At 40.7% G+C, this 23260-nt stretch overlaps 1 protein-coding gene across 2 annotated transcripts in view; it reads left to right on the top strand.

Moving 5' to 3' along the window:
• Positions 1-1095: 1095 nt before the first annotated feature.
• OLFML2B (olfactomedin like 2B) overlaps positions 1096-23260 on the top strand; it is a 36067-nt gene continuing 13902 nt past the window's right edge. Inside the window, exons 1-5 of one of the 2 annotated variants that reach the window (XM_007439071.4) lie at positions 1096-1681; positions 4015-4278; positions 13611-13718; positions 17801-17974; positions 22496-22721. In XM_007439071.4, coding sequence (XP_007439133.2) covers positions 1535-1681; positions 4015-4278; positions 13611-13718; positions 17801-17974; positions 22496-22721 — 919 coding nt within the window. In that variant the 5' untranslated portion in view covers positions 1096-1534. The remainder of the gene's footprint in view (positions 1682-4014; positions 4279-13610; positions 13719-17800; positions 17975-22495; positions 22722-23260) is intronic. The other variant, XM_007439072.4, reaches the window with a different exon arrangement.

The raw sequence follows: 23260 nt of genomic DNA on the forward strand, positions 1-23260 counted from the left end.
GTCTCAGCCCTAGGAAGAAGGCCAGGACAAACCACTTCTGAAACACCTTGCCAAGAAAACTGCAGGAACTTATCCAGGCAGTCCCCAGGAATCAATACTGACTAGAAAGGAAAGGAAAGGAAAGGGAAGGGAAGGGAAGGGGAGGGGGAGGGGGAGGGGGAAAGGAAAGGAAAGGAAAGGAAAGGAAAGGAAAGGAAAGGAAAGGAAAGGAAAGGAAAGGAAAGGAAAGGCAAGGAAAGGCAAGGAAAGGCAAGGAAAGGCAAGGAAAGGCAAGGAAAGAAAAAAGGTTGGATAGCTCAGCAGAGGGAAAAGATTCATCTTGTCAAAGTAAAGTGCCAGACTAGATACCAAAAAAACCAGAGAAAACAAGTATGCTTCTCTAAGGAGGGAATCCATTTCTTCATACCATGGACTGATTAGGTTATTGAGGCATATGCAATACAAGCTAATCCTCCAGGAACAATCAGGGCCAATGAACTAGTCCTGCGCTTTTTCTCATCCCTGAAGCCACCTGTGCCTCTAAGGAAGGTTCTGAATCAAGGAAGACCCCCAAATTACATTGGGGTGCAACCCCATCCAGAACAAGCCATTCTCCCAGTTTCCAGACTAGAGAGGCCCCTATTCCCAGCACTTCCCCTCCATGGGGGGGTTCAGCCTCAGTTAATTGGCCTTATCCGAGCCACGGCTGCCTTCAAGCCTGCCTCGGCCTCGTACAGCTTTCCCTGATTTAGGACGCTTCCACAAGACACTTTCCACCTCCCAGCGTCCCACTAACCAGGCAGTTGAAAGCCGACCGCGATCGCCTTTATTTCGGCCAGCCCTGAAATCAACCACGGAATTTTTATGAACTCAAGGATGAGCGGCTGGCTCTTCCACTCAGATCCTACGATGACTCAGTTGATGATGCCGTTGAAACGAACCAGAAAGGCGCCAATTCTACGTCCCTTTTGGAGGAAGCCTTGATTTTGGCTCTATCGTGTCCTGCATATCTCCTTACATACGCCATGCGGATGTAGAACCTTTTAACTTTCTAGCCCTTCGTCCCTTCAACCTGTTCTCGGCTTGCGACCCTGTCCTCTGACTCTTCATGGCTGCGCCGCAGAACTTCAAAGTGCCTTCGATTTTGAAGATCGCCTTTGGGTTGGGGCTCGGGGAGGACACCCCCTCCCCCCTCCCTCCCTGACTTCGGTCCCCGCGAGGACCAGGGGGCTGCTGCTTTCTCCTCCTTTCCCCCCAGAGCCATTGCAGCTCCGCCGGCGGACAGACGGGAGGACACAATAGCCGTAGAGGAGGAGAAGCGGAGGCAAGAGGGAGACTCCTCCTTCTGGCCCGCCTTGCTTTCCCTCGGCCGGGTAGCAACGCTCCGCGATTCACCCACCTTCCCCCCCTCCCCAGCCTCCCCCGGCGCGCCCCGTCCAGTTTTCTTTCCAACCCGGGCAGAAGAGAAGCTAGACCGCTCGTGCGCCGACGCCCCCCGCCCCGCCGTGCCCGCCCCATGCCCGGCTCGCCCCCCGGCGGCGCCCGCTAGCCGTCCATGGCGCGGCCCGTGGTGCTGCTCTGCTGCTGCGCCGCGGCGCTGCTGGCGGCGTGGTGGGGCACCGCTAGCGCCAGCCAGAGCTCGCCTGCGGCCGCCGCCCCCCTGCAGGACGAGGCGGAGAACCAGGAGAACATTCTCTCGCAGGTAAGGCGTCGCCGGCCCGAGCAGCAAGGCGTCGGTGCCTGGCAAGGAGGAGCCGGACCTTCGAGGTGATTGCCGAGCGGCGCATTAAGAACGAAGGGGGGTGGGCTGCGGGATCTCTCAGGGGCTCCAGCACCCTGCTCCTGAAGTGCGCAATTCATCCCTCACCCTGGCTCTCTCAAGGCATAAAAAAGAGGAGAGATTCCTCTGTGCATGTGCAAAAAGCCCTTCCCCTCACAGCTAATTAACTTTGTGTGCATCTGCAATTACAGGAGGGTAAGTCTAACCTGGAATGGCCTTAACCTCGGAAAAAAATATCCTTAGGCTTGGATTGCATGGGGTAAAAGATGTCTGGAGATTTGAGCTGTAGAGGGCAACTTGACACATTCAGAACAACATGGAGGCAGCAGAAACTGAGAATGCGTCTGCCTCGTGGCACAGCCAGAGGACCCCAATTTGGCCTTCCACGGAAGTTTGGTTTTATGGGATGATTTTAGAAGCAGCACTTCTTGGAGATGAAGAACAGAGCGAGGAATCTACAGATGGGTTTCCAAATAAAGGTGGCTTGGTCACTTAACCAAAAGTATATTCAAACTTAGTAGGACTTGCTGAGGGTTTACACCCAAATGGCCATGCCTAGGTTTATAGGCTGGTTTCTGTCTTATATTGAACACATTACGTTAGATCAGCCTTTGGTTAGATCATGTAAGGAGAGCTGGAGCCTTGCCTTTGTCAGCTAAGAAACCTGTTTAATTTCAGGATCCTTGCACTGAGTAGCTGGGTCCATGGGTGCCTATTGGGCTGAATCAGCAGGCTTTGTTTTGTATTATAGTGTTACACTCCATGTGTGCAGAATTTGCTTTGTCTTCACCTGGTACCTGTTAGACCCAGGGGTGGTGACCGGTGCAGAAAAAGGACAGGCATCTGTAGTTTTAGTGCTTGTACGGAGAAGTGAGCAAACAGAGGTACATCTGCTAAAATCTCTCTCTCTCTCTTTGTGAATTATGAAAGATGCAGAAGCAGCATTTTCATGTATTTGGCTACTCCAGTTATCCGGGACAAAAGGCCTTCTGAAGTAGATCTCTCCATTTAGTAGACAAGGTTTGGGATTATTGCTTTGCTGCTCCTTTCTACGTCTGTATATTGAGCAACCCCCACCCCCAAATATTACTTATTTCCTATTCAGCTAACTGAGTGGAGCTCTCTTCTGAGTACTGTATGTACATATAGGATTGTGCTGGGAGACCAGTTCTATCTGTCAGTTCCTCTGGTGCTTAGAGCCTGTAGCAGCAACAGTAGCAGCTTTCCATGAGCTCCTCTTGGTTTTCCCTTGTAGCTAAAGTTAGCTAAAAGAGAGAGAGGCTGCAAGTGGCAACATGTATACAGTCCGTGCTGCCCGGGCCTTCTCTTTGCCATTGGTATAATCAATTGCATGCATTTATATTGCGATGAGCAATCTTGAAATTATATCAGGCTTGCTGCTGAGCAATACTTAAAACAGCCTTGTCACAATATCTGCCTAGATGATGGAGGCTAACCTCCCATGAAAAATCTCTGCATGTACTGTGCAATTAGAAAAACACACGTTTGAGCTGCTTTTATTTTTCAGTGTTGTGTCTGATCCATTTGTGTTGAATTGCATTTACTGTTTGTTGAAACTTTGCTTTGGCTAAGCAGGATGTGCCAGTCTGTTTCACAACTTTTGTCCTGTTCTTGTATCCGACCAGAAAAATGTCCTTGGTTACACATTGGAGACTTTGGCTTTCTATCAAATGTATCCTGATGGCTTTGTTTTTTAAATATATTTTCTACTTTTTTGAGGGCAATTCCTATTAAATATGTCTAAGTTAGGGTAGCCTATCATCACTGGCATGGTCTCATGTATGTGATACATGGAAATAAATAAGAGGTGCAAAGACCTCATATATAGCTCCTCTTTTCACTTCAATGAAACATGTGCAGGAGAATTTCCCAACAGATTGTTCCCATTATATTTAAATGAGATCATTCTGGAGAATGTCTGGTTTGAGCACTGCAGCCTTTTAATTTCCCAAAACCCGAGAGAGAGAGAAACCAAAGTTGTTTGGGGGCACGTTGACTAGTTTGGGGTTTGGTTTTTGGATTCCTTTAGGTGGTGGAAGAAAATTACTTTCTCGGATAACCAAGGAGCAGAAAACATTAAGTGTCAGCAGTATTTTACACTAGACATCTATTTCTTCAGGGTTTCAGAATGTCTGAGTTTCTCCCAAATGTTCCACCAAAGCAAACCCACCAAGATTTCCAGAACAAATTGACTGGCTTCATTCCCCTTCCCTCCCCCTCCTTTCCTTGATTAGTTGCTAGGTGACTATGACAAGGTGAAGGCGGTGTCCCAAGGCTCAAACTGCCAGTGCAAATGTGTGGTGAGACCCCTGGGCAGAGGAGCATGTCAGAGGATTAACGAAGGAGCTTCCAAAGCTGAGGATTTTTATGTGGTGGAAACGATCACTTCTGGACCAGAATGCAAATGCTCCTGTGTGGCTCCGCCATCTGCTCTCAATCCCTGTGAGGGTGACTTCAGGCTGAAGAAGCTGCAGGAAGCAGACAGCAAGGACTTCAAGGTATTTGCCTTTCCTGTGTTTTTACTGAAGTTAAAATGCATTTTTATTATTTCAGTTTATGCCACACCTTTCTACACAAAGGGTGGTTATGAGATTTTTCCTCTCCCAAGTAATGGGAAAGTTAAGGCACGTTTTGACAGGAAATTGATTTGGAGATTTAGTGTGTTTCTTTACACTACTTGTAGATGTACCAAGCTGGGATACAGGGTATACAGTAGCAGCAGTAGTCCTCCCCCGACCCCGTCCCAAAGTACGCAGCATGGCCATGAAACAATCCCCTTCCTGATTTTGTCCCAGCAGGTTGCAAACTGGGGATCTGCTTCCCCTATCCACAATCCAAATGCTAAGTTGTGACTTGGTTTGTATACTGTGCTAAGCCATGGTTCAACAAATATGGCTTGTTAATTTAATTGCCATGGTATGCAGACCACAGTAGTTCAGTTCAGAGAGTGCATGCCAAGACCAGACAAACCACAGAATAGCTCAGCGTGGTGAGGAAGCCCAGTTTGTGTCTTCAGCCCATCTCACCAGGAGAGGGAGTATCTGGAAGCTAGAAGCCAATGGCTCTTAAATGCATTAATGCCTATAATGTGGCCATCTCTAGCCATTAAGAGAACAACATAATCTATTAAAAATAGATGTGAGACGCACATCATCATAACATCAAGTTAATTTTATAAACAGTGAATTGTGAAGCAGTAAGATCAGGTTAGCCAGAATGGCAGCTACAGTACTTCATTGTGGCTTGGTTGCCCAGAAGGTGAGAAATACATTTGGTCTTAGAGCAGCTTTCTCCAACCTGTTGTTCTTCAGCTGTAGAACTGCAGCTTCATAATCGCAGCCAGCTCATCCCTTAGCACCAAGGGACCAAACTGTGGGAAGGGGTTTAGCAAGTTCATCTCTATGCAGCTGGACATCTCTTTAAATAAGGAACCATGTACAATCAGTCCAAACGTAGTACACTCACAAATATGTGTGCTGCTGTGGTATCTGCATGCCGAAGTTCTGTCCTTACCTGGCAGGAAGTGAACCAGACCCTTGGCCTTCGCAGTACCTGCTAGGAACAGGAAGAGCAACAGCCTTAGTAAATATGTAGCTCTGGGTTCTCCCACATATACTGAGATGGGAAGCCACAAGATATATGCTATATAATGACACAAAGAGACACTCCAGATGTGAACATTTGCCCTTTCTGACTATGCAAGGAACTATTCCTTTTTGGAACAATCTGCATTGGTTAGGACAATTTGCACTGTTGGATATTTAGCACTCAGTTAAAATGGAAATGTGGTAGACTGAAGGAATCTGGTTAAATATAGCTCTAGAGAAGGGGGAGGTAGGGTGTAATTCCCTGGAAACAATCTGTTGACTGGATGCCACAAACAGATGTGGCCATCTACTTCCCCATCCTGCTCCTTTTCTGCCATTGTTGCTTCTTTCTCTCCCTTGCTCCTCCAAACTCAATGGCTTGAATTATGGCTTGCAGAGGGCTTTTGAAATTAGTCTTAAAGCTGCAGATTGTCTACTCTGGCTGCTTCAGAAATTTCTAGCTAAATCAGAGTCCTTGGCTTAGGCAGTTCAATAAATCTAGTGCTGATTAGTATTTTCCAGATTCAAGGTTTGATTTGTAAATTGGGAGGTGTAAAATGGAATATCAATACAAACACAGATGGGTGTGTGGAGTTTGTACTCTCCTTCAGTTAAAAACCTTCAGGATGGCTCATGTAAATATACAAATGATATAAAATTAAATGAATAAAGTTCAAGTTAGCATTAAAAAAAAGTGGAGTCCTATAATTTCTAACGTTTCCTGAGATCCAGTCTCCAAGACTTCAGGACATCAGAAGATGTTCTCTAGCACCCAATTCTCAAGCTTTAAAGATAATTGCCAGCATTTCAAACTGGGTTTGAAATGATTTGGGAACCAGTGTAGTTGTTTTATGCCTTGGTGAAACATTAGTTTGAGGGACAAGATATAAATCCAACCATAAATAAAAGAGCAGCTAGATCATATTTCATCTCCTAGAACAAACACTCACAGTCTGCCTATCTTACCTGGATTGAGCTTCCTTTTCTTAATCTCATTGTTGGTTCCAAACATTAATATTATTTTTTCCAACCCCAAGCCTTAACTGAATCAGATGAAAAGGAGTAATAGAGCTGGGTATCATCAGCTTATTGATCACATTTCATATTAGCAGAGAGAAAGAATAAGTGAGAAATCAAAATCTTGAAAAGCCCCCTAACACAAAGTCAGTCTAGCAGCACTGCTTTCTGGAATTAGCCATCCAGTAGGGACAAAAACTTGAGCACAGGGCCTCCAATCCACAGCCAAGAGCAGATGGTCCAGAAGGATACCATGGTCAATAATAGTGAAAGCTGCTGAGAAATCCAACTGAATTAGCAGAGTGTTACTCCCCGTCTCTGCCTGCAAAGATCATCTGTCAGGGTGATCAAGACAGCTTCAGTATCACAACTGAGTAAATGCTGTCACCTCCGAAGGTAAACAAAAGAGAATTATTTGCAAACTGCACAAACTTAGTTCTGAGGGAAGGAGAAGAGAGATGGGTAAACTGCAAGCAAATAAGTAAACATTAGTAAGGAGTTACATGCTAAGCACTGCTACAGCTAGTGCCTCCTTTCCCAACCTGTTGGGGAGCAGAATTTTTGGCCAACACGGCCTGGAGTTGTGCTGGTTGAAGACACTGGAAGCTGTAGCCCAAAACATCCTGAACACAGGAGATTAGGAAAGGTGGTATATTAAACTGATAAATGAATCCCAGAGTTTCTGGTTTGTTTGTTTGTATTTATGACATTTATCCTGCTCTTCTCTAAAGGAGATCAGGATGACATATGTAGTTGCCCTTCCCTAATTTATCTGCATCCAGCAAGCTTCAAGACCCAGTGGAAATTTAAACTGGATCTCTCTGCTTGTAGTTCAACATTGTAAACATTCCAGTACATTGGCTTTTCATTAGAGCTTGAACTGAAGTGCCATCCAAAGATAAGTCATGATTTTTTATCCTCTCTCCATGACCTTCTGAAGTGTGGAGCATTCCTATTTCTGAGCTAAATTATAAGTATTTAAGTAAGTACTCATATATATGTAAGTGATATAAAAAAATTGGACTTGGAATTATCCAAGACATGATAATGTATTATTAATGAATATGAATTATGTACTGATCAGTTCTGTGTAAATATGCCTCTTGCTTTCTAAACATTTTATACTTCTTTGACTACAAAAAGTTTCATCACTGATTAAGCACAGTTCATAGTATCCCTGATATTTCCTCATAACAGACTTCCAGCACACATTTTGCACTTATTTCTTGTGGGAAATTATGCTGCTGAAGGAGATTGTGTACGTGGCAGTGTGATATATTTGTGGCAGGTCTGTGATGAACTGCAGGGGGTAAGGGAAGAGAAGAATCTTCCTGAAAAAAATCAGAGGCATTTTCAGTATACCCTACCCTTCTCAGCTGGAAACAAAATCTGATTTAAAAAAAAAGAACTGGCTAAGCAGCATCTCAACATTCTTGTTTCTAATCTTGCTTTGCAAAATCACTTTCCTCTTAGCATGTTCGTCCCAGCAGCTATAAATTTGGGAATACTACAAGTCTAAGAACTGTCTTGCTGGATCGCATCAGTGTACGTATTGCTTTGCTGTTGGCCACAGGACTCAACCAGCCACATAGAGAAACTTAAAGCACAGCATGGTGGCAGTGGCCCTTGGGCTTTTATTCTTCACATCTGGTACTTGGAAATTTACAGACTCAGAGAACAGAGGGTTCATTTAGTTTTCTGCTTGATTTTGTCTGCAGTCCAGTTGCACTCACCTTAGGTTCGGTTCCTCTAGGTGACTGCTTAAACTTACTTGGATTGTCCTCTTAGGGAAGAGAGAGCCTGTTCTACAATGCTGAGCCAAAAATGCAGGAAGCCACCAGCTTCACGTACTTGTTCTGGCAATTGTTGTATTGCTTTACTTTCTGCTTACAAGTCTTTGGCAGTCCAAAACGTAACTGGAGATCGTTGTTACAGTTTCCCATGCAACATTGTTCTTGAAGGGCATGACGAAACCTGAGCCATCAGCCGTTCCAAATAAACTATAATCTGTTTAACAGTATGACCAGCTAACATCTGCTTTAACAGAGTAGTTAGGTGACATGTGATAATACTCCGTATTTGAAAGCGCCACTAGAAGAATATTATGAAAACCTGCTCCAACTTCCTTTCCTTATTTTACCATTCTCTTGGCAAATGATATAAATCCCACCAAACTTTTTGTGATCTTTAATTATTTTGTAGTTTCTTCAGGGCATAAACATACTGTTATCCCTTTCCCTGTAGCAATGATCTGTTAATGCAAAAATAATTTATTTCACACTTACTCCACCTATTTTTAAACATTTTTTTCCTCCTTTGTTGTATATCCCCCAGGAAGAGCCTCTTTAGAAGTAAAAAATATTACAAACATTGGGAAGGAGAGTTTTCTCTGGATTAAAGCAATGCTAAACTGTTCCCCATGTATTATGTGGACTGAGGCCAACATCAGGGGCTGGCGCTTGCTGGAGCCCCGAGTTTGAGAATAAGCCTCCACTGATCCTAGATGCTGTTCTCCTATTTTCCAGTGGAAGAAATGCCTGTTGGCAGCAAAAGAAACAGAATGAAAGAATTGTGCTCTGCATCTTTTCCGGAGGACAACCGAACCTTACTTAGTGGGATGCCACTGCAGAGAAGTCAGGGCAAGTCCTCCATGCCAGATGAAGGAGGCAATTGCAAACTGTGAAATCGCAAGTCTTGGGCTTCACTTTCTTCATCTGCGCCCATGGTGGTGGGTGGTTTTTGGACTTCTGAGTTTTAGGGAAGTTGCTCCCTTTCAGTTCATGTGCCAAGAAACCCTTGCATATCTGCTACAGAAACTTCAGTTCTAAGGCTATCCATCTAATTTCAAAGGTGGTAGTCCTGCCCTCTTCTGGCTTCAGAGCCTAAGTAGTTATGCCAAAGGAAATGTAGCTCTCCACAGAGAAAAGTTTCCTCAAAAGAAAACAGGAATTTTTCTATTCTACAGCAGACTCAGAGGCATTGACCAGAAGGTGGACCTCATGATTACTTGTGCGAAGTGAGAGCAAGCTCTGGAAGGTTTAGATCCATTGAAAGGAAGGTTGGCAACAGTAGCAGCCTTTCAGGTTGCCAGTGCAGTATTTTGGCCTTTGGGAACCTGGAACAGAATTTGGAAATCTCTTCTTTGGAGAGATAGTGGTGGATTCATGCTGTTATATGCATTATAATCAGCCTCCCTCAGCAATGCATTCTTTCTTTCTTGTATTTCTAGAAAGCCCACTTAGTTTTAAATACATTACTTGGAAGACTGTTCCATTTAAATGAAAAGCATCTGTCAAAAATATTGGCTCCTTACATAACACATTTAGGACTGGAAGACAACCACTGAGCCCTTTTTTTAACTTGGTAGTAGGTTGCATTGACATCCACGGGACTTAACTGCAAGTAAATGAGTTTAAGAACATTGGAGTTTGGAGCATGGAAGAGCACCTGTTTCTTCCTGTCCTGGAAATGGCAGATTAAAAAGTGTACCTATTGCTTCAAACACTAATCCCTCTAGCATTGCTGATCTGTTCTTCTAATCCTTGGAACTACAGTATGTGAAACAAAAGGCATTTTGTGCAAGCAAAATGATTGCACTAAGCTGTTGTTGCCATGGTAAGTCAGGTGATCTTAAAGCATGGTAGTTTTCCTGTCTGTTAATATATTGTGCAATTTGATTTTAGGCTGTATCTATTGAATAAAAAGCGGCAGTATTTTTATTCAATAATATAGTACAGTATTGTACTGTAATACAATACAGTATTGTAGCTTTTGCAAGGGTTCAAAGTATTTCATTTATAATGTACGACTATTACATTTTCATGTTATTGATGGTGGAGAGGATCAACTGAGTTGTAGTCTTTACACATCAGAAGAACACCACACTGGAGAATCCGTGCTGGAGTAGCTTCAATAGAATTTGCTGTTTGTTACATCCTACAGTGACTTGTGAAGTCAGCACACTGATTTAACTATGCTGTATATTTGAAATGATATAATTACATTGCCACTTGGTCCAAAAATATTTCAGTGTGACAGTGGAGATGCTTTGGTTTTCTAGTATCTGATGTAGCATAGTGGTTAAGATCCTGAACTATGAATAAGGATGTTCTTGATTAGAATCTCCCACTGATAATAATAGTGGTCTATCTTGCCTTGATAACAAAATAAAGCATGAAAAGTGGTTTGTGTGTGAAAGCACAAAGGCTCAGTATTATCATTATCCATGTGTTTTGAATTCAGAATGAGGAGGTAGACCAAAAAGATTCACTGTGACTTTTCCCTTCAGAATTTTTTTTTCATCTGCCTTCAAACATTTCCTTCTCGTGGGCTCTGCATTTCTCTTGCAAGTCTCTTCTTCATCTACCTCTTTACTGAATAATTTTGTCCACTGTTTTGCCTGAAAACGATTTCTCCAAGTCCCAGGGAGAGGCCTTTGCTGGCCAAGATCCTCTTAACTGAAGACATCAACAGCAGTGACTGAATCTGGAGCCTCTGCATGTGGAGTTAGTACTCTGCCATGTAGCCGTGAGCTTTTCCTGAACTACTTTGTGCTTCTTAAGGTACCACTTCACTTCTCCCTGCCATTATCTCATTATTGACTATATTGGTCCCTACCTTTCCAATAGTGCGTAATCTAGGTCACTGAGAGGTGAGCTTTTTGTCAAGAATATGGTGATGGGACTGTAATTTTTTTCATGTAGCATATTTCATAACACATACTTTCTCTGATGGTGGAATGATGACATGGGCTTCTCCTAGTTCTCTAAACTACAAGTGCAAGATAACTTTCATTCAAATCCTGGGTCCCAAGTTGTTTAAAGCTTTGAATCCAGCACATTCAATCATGGCTAGAAGAGAAAGGCAACAAAAGCAGCTGTTTCATGTTTAATATTACACATGCCACAACAGCTGTCAATAGGCTGGCAGCTTTTTTTTTTTTATCAGCTGTCATTTTCAGATTGCCTTTAGGAGCAGCTTCAAAGAAGTGCAATATGAACAAGAGGTTAAAAAAACTTTGTGACACAAGGTTCATGATGATGAAAATGAAAGATAGATCCTCCTTTTTGTTATATTTGCCCCCCCGCCCATGTTTTTCAATATCATGCTTGAACATAAAATCTCTTGAACAGAAATTCTCACATTGATTATCTTTTCTAGTAACTGTAAATAGTCTTATTTTCCATAAATATGATTTATTTTAAAAAAATACGTATACCATATGACAATAGATCATTAACTAGTACAAATTTATCGATGGTGTTGAGTGCCTGAGGTGCACTTTCATTCTATATTTTAGTAATGTGTCTCAAGCTTGCCTCCAGAGGGCATCATATCCCCACTGCTGCCTGTGCCCTACTGTCTGTTGTGCATCCATTGGATTGCTGCCAGATGCAGCAGATTCCTTGTTGTCTAGGAACTGCCTGGTGCTCCAGAGGGCTAATTCACAAGATTCCCTAAAGAGGGTTATGCAAACACCCTTGGCTCTAGAACTCAAGCTGAGAAGTCTCAAAACTAGGCCATTCAGGATGTGCTTCTGCCAAGCACAATTCAAAGCAATTTATCATCAACGGTTCTCAAAGTCATTTAATATCTTTATTATTATTAATTTGTTTAAGCCTAAAGAAGGAATGGTGGTGGTGGTGGTGGCGGTGGTGGCAGTGGTGGTGAAGAAGAGAAGCTTTTTCCTATTTTAATTTAATGTCTTCCAGCTGTTGTGTAAACTGCATGTGTATGAAAGAGGACTAAAAGAGCCTCTTATTGTACTCCAAATATTGTTGGAAGGCAAGGAAAAGTTACTGTATAATATTTTCTACCTTTGAAAATTTAAATGGTTGTAGCTGGATAAAACCTGCATTAAAAAGAGAGCACCCAATTATAAGAATAGAAGAATAATGTATGAGCTATGTACAAACCCAAGAGTTGTACAGTAAATGGGATTAATCAAAACTATTTAAATATCTAGAAAGCAAGATATGGATATGCTCTACCAGATCAGAAATGTAAGGTAGATGTAGAGAGCCATGAAAAAGGCCCTGAAGGGGATATTCAGAAGCCATCACAGAAACAAGAGTAGAACCATTCCTTGAACCCTGGAAGTGATGATCAGCAAGCAAAAACTCACATTCTTGGAGCAACAGATACAAGTGGATATGGACTAAAGAAAATTACTATGCTTAGCAGGATAAAAGGGAAGCAGAAGAAGGAGAAGACAACGGATAAGGTGGATAGATGGTATTAAAGAGATTACAAGACTATACTTCAAAAAAATATACATCATTGCTGGTAGGACGCCAAGATGGCAAACATTTGACCATGTAGGAGTTGAGTCTCTTGATGGTAACTAAGCAAATAACCATGCTCAGTGTTATGTTTCATGATTATTTTGCATCCCCCCATGTTTAAAAGGGGCGGGGGGAATACCTACATGTAGGACCTACCATAAGAAAATTAGTTCAGAGGAACACATTTGAGAATGGACTGAAAGAGTGAACTACCTGCGTGTCTAAGGATTTTCTATTCTCAGTAGAACAGATTTGAACACTCTTGATCTTTGGTATGAAACATTCTGCAGATGCTAAAGTTTTTTTTAGCTGTTCTTATGAATGATAATTTAACCCTTCATGATGCTAAATGTGCTTTCCACTTTTAGACTTTATTCCACACTGTTAGCATTCAGGCATAAGTATACGTAAGAGCATTTGCTTTTAGATAATAAACCCCCCATTTTTACTGTTGTTTCTCTGTAAGCTGCCTCTCTTGGGTTTCCCATTCTCATTTTTAGGTTATAATCTCCTTGCAGACAATTCCTTGTACTCTCTATTTAGTGTAATTTACCAGGTACATCAGTGGCACTATACTTACCAATATTTTTTTTTTAAATCCCTGTTTATTATTATCAGAATAATACTAGAGGAAATGGGGTAGAAATACTCTGTCTGAAAAGCAAGAAACATGTCTTTTTTTGTTGTTATGGAACATATTACTGTTAAAGACAATAAAATAAGTGATATTCTTTCTTTAATAGTGTTTAGTGTACCAGTTGATTAGATCTTCATAGCAACAAGTTAGACTAAGTTATGGTTACTTGTCCAGTGAATGTCACAGTTGAGCCATCATACTTACTGGTTTAATAAAAAATGTATGCAAAGTGTGCTAATTAATGGAAAGCAAATCTAAAGGATATAACCCATTGCATCATCACGGCATTCCTATCTATTTTGCAGCTTGCAGCTGTCATTGAGATGCTAGAAAATGCTTTCTATGGTTTAGACTTACTAAAACTGCACTCTGTTACAACGAAGCTTGTGGGTCGCGTGGAGAAACTGGAAGAGGTAAGATGAATTCCAGCTCTTTTAGGGACTATCTTAACCTTACCTCTATAACTGCAGAAATTGAACAAGCCTATAGCTCCATTCCAGAAGAAACTTCATCTGATTTATTACCTATATTGTAGACTGAAAAAATGATAGATACATCTAAGACTACGTTGAATTGGAGAATTGTGCAAGTTAACATGGCAAGAATCAAAGATACCAGTAATAGAAATAAAATATCAAAAGCTAGAGTGCAAAATATAAATAAGGAGAATATATTTCATAGTCAAAATATGGAATGGATCAAATCAAGGTCAACCACTTAAAAGTTCTCCTGCTTCAGTGGGAGAATTTAAACACATGTCTTTCTCTGTAAACTTGCTTGTGTTTTTAAATACAAGAGTATCTGGAAACAATTCAGCAGGTGAATTTTTGCTGACCATACAGTTATAAAAAGCATATTTGACAACTCTATAAATATGAAACAACTGTTTTTTTCACCCAGTAAAAACCATACAGTTAATAACAGGCTGCTACCATAGCCTGCATTCAGAGATGGGAAACCATTTTGAATTTGATATCAAATTCTAATTTTATGGCTTCTCATTCTAACCTTTGAGTGAGAAACTAAAAAAAAAATGGCAATAGAGGGCCAAAGGGGAATTTGATGGTGACTTGACAATGCACTTGAGAGAGTGCAGTTTGGGGCTGTTTTTCCTCTTTGAGAGGATTTGCCTTTTACAAAAAAATTATCAAACATGCATAAGTTATCTAAGCTTTATGTCTCCTTTCATGATGAAAATTGGTGGGAAATGATTGACTGATAAATTTCAGTAGTGCAATCATGGGTAGTGCCAGGCTATAAGATAAAGTGTCTTAATGTATGCATGTCGTTTTCCATGCTGGGTATGAATGCACCTGCCTTTTAAAATTTATTTTGTTTTTAATTGTAGTTTTATTTGGACCTACTTTGAGCGCTAGGCAGCCTTTTGATATTTGGTATCTTTTGATGGTCTGGATCTGGCTGGATTGAATTCTGGGTACATTGAGAGGCAATTGGATGCAGAGAATATACGGTTATAAGTTAATATGTGAACATAATGGAATATGAATCCAGTCTGTTATGATGGACACTGACCTGGCCTTAAACTTTTCTGCCAGCCTTCCCTAGTCTGGCGTCAACCAAATGTGTTGGACCAATTCTTATAATTCACAGCCAGAGGTAATGGTCCACTTATCTGAAGGGCACCAGATTGGGAAATGCAGTGGTATACAGAGATGTTGGCTAAGGCTGGAAATGCTTGCGCCCAATTTAGGTGTGTGTGTTTTCCCAGAGATGTTTGATTTGGCCACAGTGACTCACAACTTATACCCAGATTCGGTTATTGTAATGTGCACTATGCACAATTTGCTCTGATAAGTATCTGGAAACTTACAGTTGGCGCAGAATGTAGCAGCCAGACTGTTAACTGGAAATATTTTTAAGGATCATGTTACTCCATTACTAAAACAACTACCCTGACATACAGTTCATTTCTCAGTTTAATTCAAAGTGTTGGTTATGCCCCTTAAAGCCCAAAGCCACTGTGGAAAATTGCTTGCTTCCATATATGCCTGCCCAGTTGTTAAGATCTTCCAGAGGGGCACTTATGTTTTTTTTAGCCATTTTCTGAGCTGAGTAAGGCCAGAAGAATAGCTGACCCATGACTGGAATTCTCTCCCTAAATGTGCCTGTCTGGTCCCCTTGTGGATGGGTTTTGATCCCTTTGTGAATAGCATCCAGCTTAAGTCTGGCCTTGGGGCTGTACAATAAAAGGGGGCATAATTTACATTACGCTCCCTTTTACAGCTTAAAAATATTTTGCCAATTTTCTTGTCACTGATTTTTGTTGATTTTTAATTTGGACTTTGATATTTTACTTTTTAATTATTTTAATTGCCTCATTATTTTTGTATTTACTCTTTCTGCTAGCCACAGGCATGACTCCTAAGAGAAGATGATGGTGAGGATAGAGATGAATTAGGTAGACCCATGGTCTGACTCTGTAAAACTCAGCTCCAACATATGGGCAGCTTTTGTAAGCTCATATGCTAATAAAATTGGATTGTAATCTGGTACTTTAGCATAGGAAGCCATAGTATGCTGAATTGCAGCATCACTTGCTAGTAGTAAAATAAATATAAATTTTACATAGTCTAAATGTTACTGGAAGTGTGAAATATTTGTTCCTGAAGTTGATCCTTACTGCAAGTTGCACTTTATGGGCTGAGTAGCCAGAGACAAGGTAACTTCCAGTAGAAAACAGCTGTGGGGGTCTGTCTGAGTTGGAAGCAGAATTAAGGTGAGCCTTTTTGAATGCCGTTTTCCCCTTCAAGATAAAAGTAGCCTCTATATCAGCATGTTTATTTTTAAAAAGTGTAACAAAAACATAATATGGGCTGTTTTATAGTCCAGTTGTTATAATAAGGAAGGCCAATATAGTATTCCTGTCTCATATTGCTGCTGGAGCTGAAGATATAGTATACCCTGAAGGGCATGGAGTTTATAAGACAGGCCAGATTTCAACAAGAGAATCACTGATTGTTTCTCATGTGTTTTTTCCTCCAGTTCTCTTAGGGGTTAATTTTCGATCATAGGATGGCCTGATGTGGGATTGGATAATCTGCATTTTTTCCACAGCTAAATGTAGTTGTCCTGCTTCCTCCAATAGAATGGCAAGTACAGCCTATAAGAGAAGCCATTTCCTCCCAACTACCAGAAAATACCCAATTCCACAGAATGAAACAGAAAACACATACCATCTTTCATGATAAAATATCACTGGTTATTCTTTAAAATGCCACAGGGGTCCTTGATTTTTTTTAAGGCCATAGTCAGGCTTTTGCAGGAAAATAGTTAGAGCATGTAGGAGGAAGTGTAGAGCCTTTAGTAGTATACAATGTGATGGGGTGTGTTTGAGCCTTCAGCCATTTCCACATAGTCACTGGGTTCATGCCTTTTAGTCGTGAACTTAACAGGAGTTTTGTGATGTCAGGCAAAGTACCCATGGCTGAGTTCCATTGTCCCACATTGCCAGCCAAGTGGCCAGTGGGAGGAGGCAAAAATGTCAATCAGCCCCACCCCCAAATGTAAGAACTCCAGCTGGCTACTTGTGGAGGGCAGGGTGAAATCCCAGAGGGGATTAGGTGGGAGATCCCACCAAGAGGAAATTACCACCAACCCTGCAGCTCCAGGGGAAGTACTACAAAATTGTGCTGCGTTTCCTATGCGGCAGGAGATGAGCCAGTAGTCAATTAGCTTGGCTTCCTAGTCCCCACAGAGGCCCCATGACATAGTGAGAACATGTGTTGAAGGGCTTTAGACAGTTATTGCATGCTGAATTTAGGAAGCAACAGTATATAGGGATGCTTCAGTTGTCAGGAATGCAGTGCCATATTCTGGCATTGCATCATTTGACCCAGGGGAACAATTAAAGGAACTGTTAATAGATCGGGAGTCCTCTTGGAAATAATAGGCTGTGGCTACTGATGTGAGCTTGAACTAACATTTGAGTTAGCTTTCTGAGTGATGAATACTGTTTTGCCAGTTACTGACCTCAAGCTGATATTGTTCTTACAATAATTGCAATTATAATCACAGACAATTATGTGCCATTCACTGTCACACCTGTTTAAGACTAAGCATATGTTGCTATTGAACTGCTGTTGTTACAATTTGAGCAGAAAGAAAATAACATACTAACAGGCACTGTTGAGTGGAACTGTACTGATCCTGCCTGCTTCATTTTGGAGATACTTACCAGCTTCCATAAGTTTAGCAAATGTGTGTATGTTTAAAACAGTAAAGGGAAAGTGATTAATTGCTGGAACAGATATATTTCTCCTTTTTGTGGCTAGTGATTGGGCTGGGCTCTTTCCCCTTGTTTCTGCAACTTCAAAGCAACTAACCATTGAGGGCAGAGAGGAAAACTGGGCTCCCAGAAACAAGAGGATTTTTGACGTTACATACCCCCCACCGCCCAGTGTAAATTGTATTATAAAGTGTTGAATGTATTCTGTGGATGAATGGTGTTTACTTTCTCTTTTGAAACATATTCCAGGAAATGTCTAAAAACCTCACCAAAGACAGTAAACAGAAGAGGCAGAACGCAGAAGAAAGTTTTCAGGAGGTGGATATTGATAGCATGGTGAATTCTTCCAACAGCATCAACAATCATGTTGACAGCCAAAGTTCATTGCAGAGAGATGCTGCAGCAGCCTACACTTTCACAGAGGTGAGGCACGCAACTAGTTCCTCAATCAGATTTCTACCCCCTCTGACCACTAGAAATATCTCTTACAGATAAAATCAGAATTCTGTTGCCCTCATTTTAAAATCTACAGTTCTATGGGGAGCCCGCTAAGTCCAATTATAGCCAATTATTTACATGGAGAAACAGGCACTGGATTCTGGGCTTTTAAAGCCTTTTGGTTTCTGTAGGTAGATGACACCTTTATGATCTGGAGTCAGGGTGAAAAAGAACTCAATGAATTTCTAGAGCATCTGAATAACACCCGCCCTAATATTCAGTTTACAATGGAGATAGAGAAAGATAGCCAACTTGCATTTTTGGATGTTCTGACCAGTCAGAGAGAAAATCAACAAGTAGGGCTTACAGTATATCAGAAGCCAAAGAACACAGCTCTCTATCTACATAAATATTTCAACCATCATCCCCGCCAAAAGACAAAATTAATCAAAATTCTTAGTGACCATGCCAGATGTATCTGTGAGCCTGGCAGATTATCAGATGAGTTAAGCCATCTTGCTAATGCTGTACAGGCTAATGAATACTCCACCAGGGGAATCAGGCAAGCAGTGTGCTCCAACAATAAAAATAACATTGAATATTCATCTAAGGACGAGCCACACCCAGTGGGAATATACTCCTTTATATTGAGAAAGTTATAGATTGAATTAATAAATTATTGGAAAAGCACAACTTAATAGTCCTTTACAAACCAACAAAGAAAGTCTAATAAATTATTTTGATCACCTAAGGATAGTTGAGATCCACTCTCGTCATTGGGAATTTATCGCATCCTCTGCAGTTTTTGCCAAGTTTATCTTGGATCCACAAAACATGATATGAATACCCGATTAAAAAAACATGAAAGGCATTGCCACCTAGAACAGCTTGACAAATCAGAATATGCACTGCTATATAAAGGACACAAGATCCAATTCAGAGACATACACAAGTGCTGGCAACCACATCAAATTATTACATGCAACTGCATAGAGCATTGAGATTCACAAACATTCTAACAACTTTAACAAGAAGGAAGAGAGTCTAAAGGTCAATGAAGCCTGAAGCCTGGCTGTGCATTATACCAATGTCAAACAGCCCTTAATTAACTACTAGCAAAGGAAATTTACAGCAGCCTCACCTGGAGAAACACCTAGCTATAGTCTGTCTCAAAGACAGGCTAGTCAGAGATCAGTTTCACTTCAAATTTCCTCAGTTTAGATCATTTGAAAATTCATCTGGATGAAGAACTAATCAGGAATCATCTTTCTATGATTTCCATGAAATGATCCAATTAGAGAATAGTTTGAATGAAAGATCAAACAGCAGAATTACACTTAGTTTTTGAAGATGCTGGCCACAGATGCTATCAGAACATCAGAATATCAGAAAATTAGACCACAGCCATTTAGCCCAAAAACACTTTGATTTATTTATTTATGGTTCCAAACCAATGAAGCACAAATACAAAATTTAAAATACAGATAAAACAATCCTGAAAAATTAACAATGAAAAGAGGGTACCAATAGACTTCTGCAAGCCATAGCTATTGCTAGAAACCTTTACAGCAATTGCCCAAGTTAGATCTTGCTGAAGGAAAATTGTAATTTCTTGACCAGAAAGACCAGTAAACTTTCTGACAATCCACAGTCGTGTGAAAAAGAAAGTACACCCTCTTTGAGTTCTATGGTTTTACGTATCAGGACATAATAAAAATCATCTGGTCCTTAGCAGTTCTCAAAAGTAAGTAAATACAACCTCAGATGAACAACAACACATGACATATTACACCATGTCATCATTTATTTTACAAAAAGAAAGCCAAAGTAGAGAAGCCATGTGTGAAAAACTAAGTACACCCTTACTGCTTCCATAGGTACGTATGAAGAGGCTAAATAGCAGCCAGGTGCTGCTAATCAAATGCCCTTGATCAATTGATCATCAGCAAGTGTGACTACCTCTATAAAAGCTGAAGTTTTAGGAGTTTGCTGGTCTCAAGCATTGAGGTGTGTGTTAACACAATGCTAAAGAGTAAAGGCATCAGCAATGATTGTAGAGAAGCAATTGTTGCTGCCCATCAATCTGGGAAGGGTTATAAAGCCATTTCCAAACAATTTAAAAGTCCATCATTCTACAGTGAGGAAGATTATTCACAAGTGGAAAACATTGAAGACAGTTGCCAATCTTCCCAGGAGTGGACGTCCGAGCAAATTCACCCCAAGGTCAGATCATGCATTGCTCAGAGAAATTGCAAAAAAATCCAAGAGTCTCATCTCAACTCTACAGGCCTCAGTTAGCAATGTTAAAGTTCATGACAGCACAATTAGAAAAAGACTGAACAAGTATGGTTTGTTTGGAAGGGTTGCCAGGAGAAAGCCTCTTCTCTCTAAAAAGAACATGGCAGCATGGCTTAGGTTTGCAAAGTTGCATCTGAACAAATCACAAGACTTCTGGAACACTGTCCTTTGGACAGATGAGACCAAAGTGGAGATGTTTGGCCATAATGCACAGCGCCACGTTTGGTGAAAACCAAACACAGCATATTAGCACAAACATGTCATACCAACCATCAAGCACGGTGGTGGAGGGGTGATGATTTGGGCTAGTTTTGCAGCCACGAGACCTGGGCACCTTGCAGTCACATGAACTATACCAAAGTATTCTAGAGTCAAATGTGAAGCCATCTGTCTGACAGCTAAAGCTTGGCTGACATTGGGTCATGCAACAGGACAATGATCCCAAGCACACCAGCAAATCTACAACAGAATGGCTGAAAAAGAAAAGAATCAAGGTGTTGCAATGGCCCAGTCAAAGTCCAGACCTCAACCCGATTGAAATGCTGTGGTGAGACCTCAAGAGAGCTGTGCATAAACAAATGCCTGCAAACCTCAATGAACTGAAGCAATGTTGTAAAGAAGAGTGGGCCAAAATTCCTCCATAACGATGTGAGAGACTGATAAAGTCATACAGAAAACAATTACTTCAAGTTATTGCTGCTAAAGGTGGTTTTACAAGCTATTGAATCATAAGGTGTACTTAGTTTTTCACACATGACTTCTCCATTTTGGCTTTCTTTTTGTAAAATAAATGATGATATGTGTTGTTGTTCATCTGAGGTTGTATTTACCTACTTTTGAGAACTGCTAAGGACCAGATGATTTTTATTATGTCCTGATATGTAAAACCATAGAACTCAAAGAGGGTGTACTTTCCTTTTTACACAACTGTAGTTTATGAGTGCCAGAAATTATGGGTGGTACAATGGGCAGTGTAACAATACAAGGGTTACTGACTCAACCTCTATATCTGAGCAAATACACATACGGTTATTGAATGGGAGACTAGAAGGAGCTGGTGTAAATATTTTAGTCTTTAAGCTCTACATATGGCAAACTGCAGTACTCAGTCCTTAGTATTTTTAAAGCATGGATGACCATTGACAAGCTGATTTTGCCCAGGACGAGACTATAATTTGTGCACCAACTTAAACTGGTAGAAAGTAATTTGAGATACTGATACCATGTGGTTCTTAAAGCAAACTGCAACTGACAAGTCAGAAATATCAGCAACAAATAGCAGCCCTTTCTTGCTTCAGTTGGCTTTCATTTTATTTAGCCTTATCTAATCAACTTCTACTTTTTACTGATTTCTAGAGAAAGGAGCAATAAATCTGGAAATATTGCTAGTCTCTGATTCTCCTTTGGTGATGGCTCTATCATTTACATTAATCCATTGGTACAGCTGTGATCTGCCTGGTCTCCCTATGTGTCGATGCATATGATACACAGTGATCTAGAAAGCTATCAAATTCTTTTCTCATTAAATGTGTACAGAAGAAAGTACTGGAGAATCTGGCCTTAGGAATACTTCAAATGGATTCCTGCAACTGGATTCCTGCAACTCAGTGTTGTTAAGAGTTTTGAGAAACTGCAGCTGGTGAATAATACTAGACCGTTTACTTTGATATAATACCACTTGCCTTCTGGGATTAATTCCTGGTATTGAATAATATTTAAAAAAGCATTCTTATTAATTTGCTCATAGGATGTTTCAGAAATCCTGATGGGTCAGACCATTAGAAAATTTGGTTGGTGGAAATGCCAAACAGGCTGACTCTGTGACCAAGTCCCCATGTTCCTTCCAGAGAGAAGTTAGATTAAACCTGTCCCTGATGGCTTTTAGGCAGTTGGCAAATACTGCTGGTTGGTAATGATATTTAATTTGAGATTAAAGAGCTTAATTCTGTTTTAAAGGGCTGAGTTAAGATATTGGAAGACTTTTATCAATAGCTTTTTGCCATGAGAGCTAAATGGGATCATCACATTCAGATATAGTATATCTTTGAATGATTACATATCTTGTTTTTGAGCTTCCTCGAAGCATTTGGGTTGCCACAGAAAGAGGATAATGGATGGAAGAGATTCTTGGAGGCTGTCTGATTCATGAATGTGTTCCCTGGGCAAAGTTTAAGAAGGTTATAGTTTAACATTTTTGGTTTCTTAAAGGAAAAATATGAAGAAGTTTTCGTACATGATGAAATGGCTTCTCAGCATATAAGCTCTGCTGAGTCGTTGCGTTATGCACTCCCAGCTACAGGGGCAATGAATCCAAAGGCAGTTTCACCACGAAAACTCCATGTGAGGAGCCGGGCTCCCTCCCAACAGAACGTCATCCGAGAAATCACTTACTATAAAGCCAAAGATGCCGAAACAGAAAATGACCTTGAAGAACGTGAGTTATGGTTTTGAAAATTCATAGCTGCATTTGCAGAATTTGGGATGCTGTACTCTTAATAAAATTCTATTAGGCAGTTTTTCTTAATTCTTAAATTATTTTAACTTGACATGACTGATATTTTTAAAAATATATATAATCTTTTTTGATAGGCGAAAGTGTTCAAGACTGATAAGAAAAGTTTGTGTGTAAGAGCCAAGGAATGGGTCTGAAATACCATGTGACTTGAAAATTATATTCTTAGAAACGGAAGCAGTTTTACTAAACAAATGAACATATGTAGATGAGTCTCAGTGTGGACTTTTGAAATCAAGAAGAATTCCACTGTCTTCACTTCCAAGTTGTGATCTCAAATTTAATCACTGTTGGTGCAGAATTATGTGATGTGAATTGTGCTTCTAGGACTTCTGGCGCATTTAGACAACTTAGAGTCTGGGATTTAGAGATTAGCCTTTCTTTTTTTATATATATAACTTTATTAAATTTTAAAACAGAAACAGTAAAAATTGACAAAAACTAATATTCAAGGAAGAAAA

The sequence above is a fragment of the Python bivittatus genome, unplaced genomic scaffold, assembly GCF_059951505.1.
Source record: "Python bivittatus isolate LINGU-HERP-01145 unplaced genomic scaffold, Pbiv_v1 ctg000700_np1212, whole genome shotgun sequence".
Lineage (NCBI taxonomy): Eukaryota > Metazoa > Chordata > Lepidosauria > Squamata > Pythonidae > Python > Python bivittatus.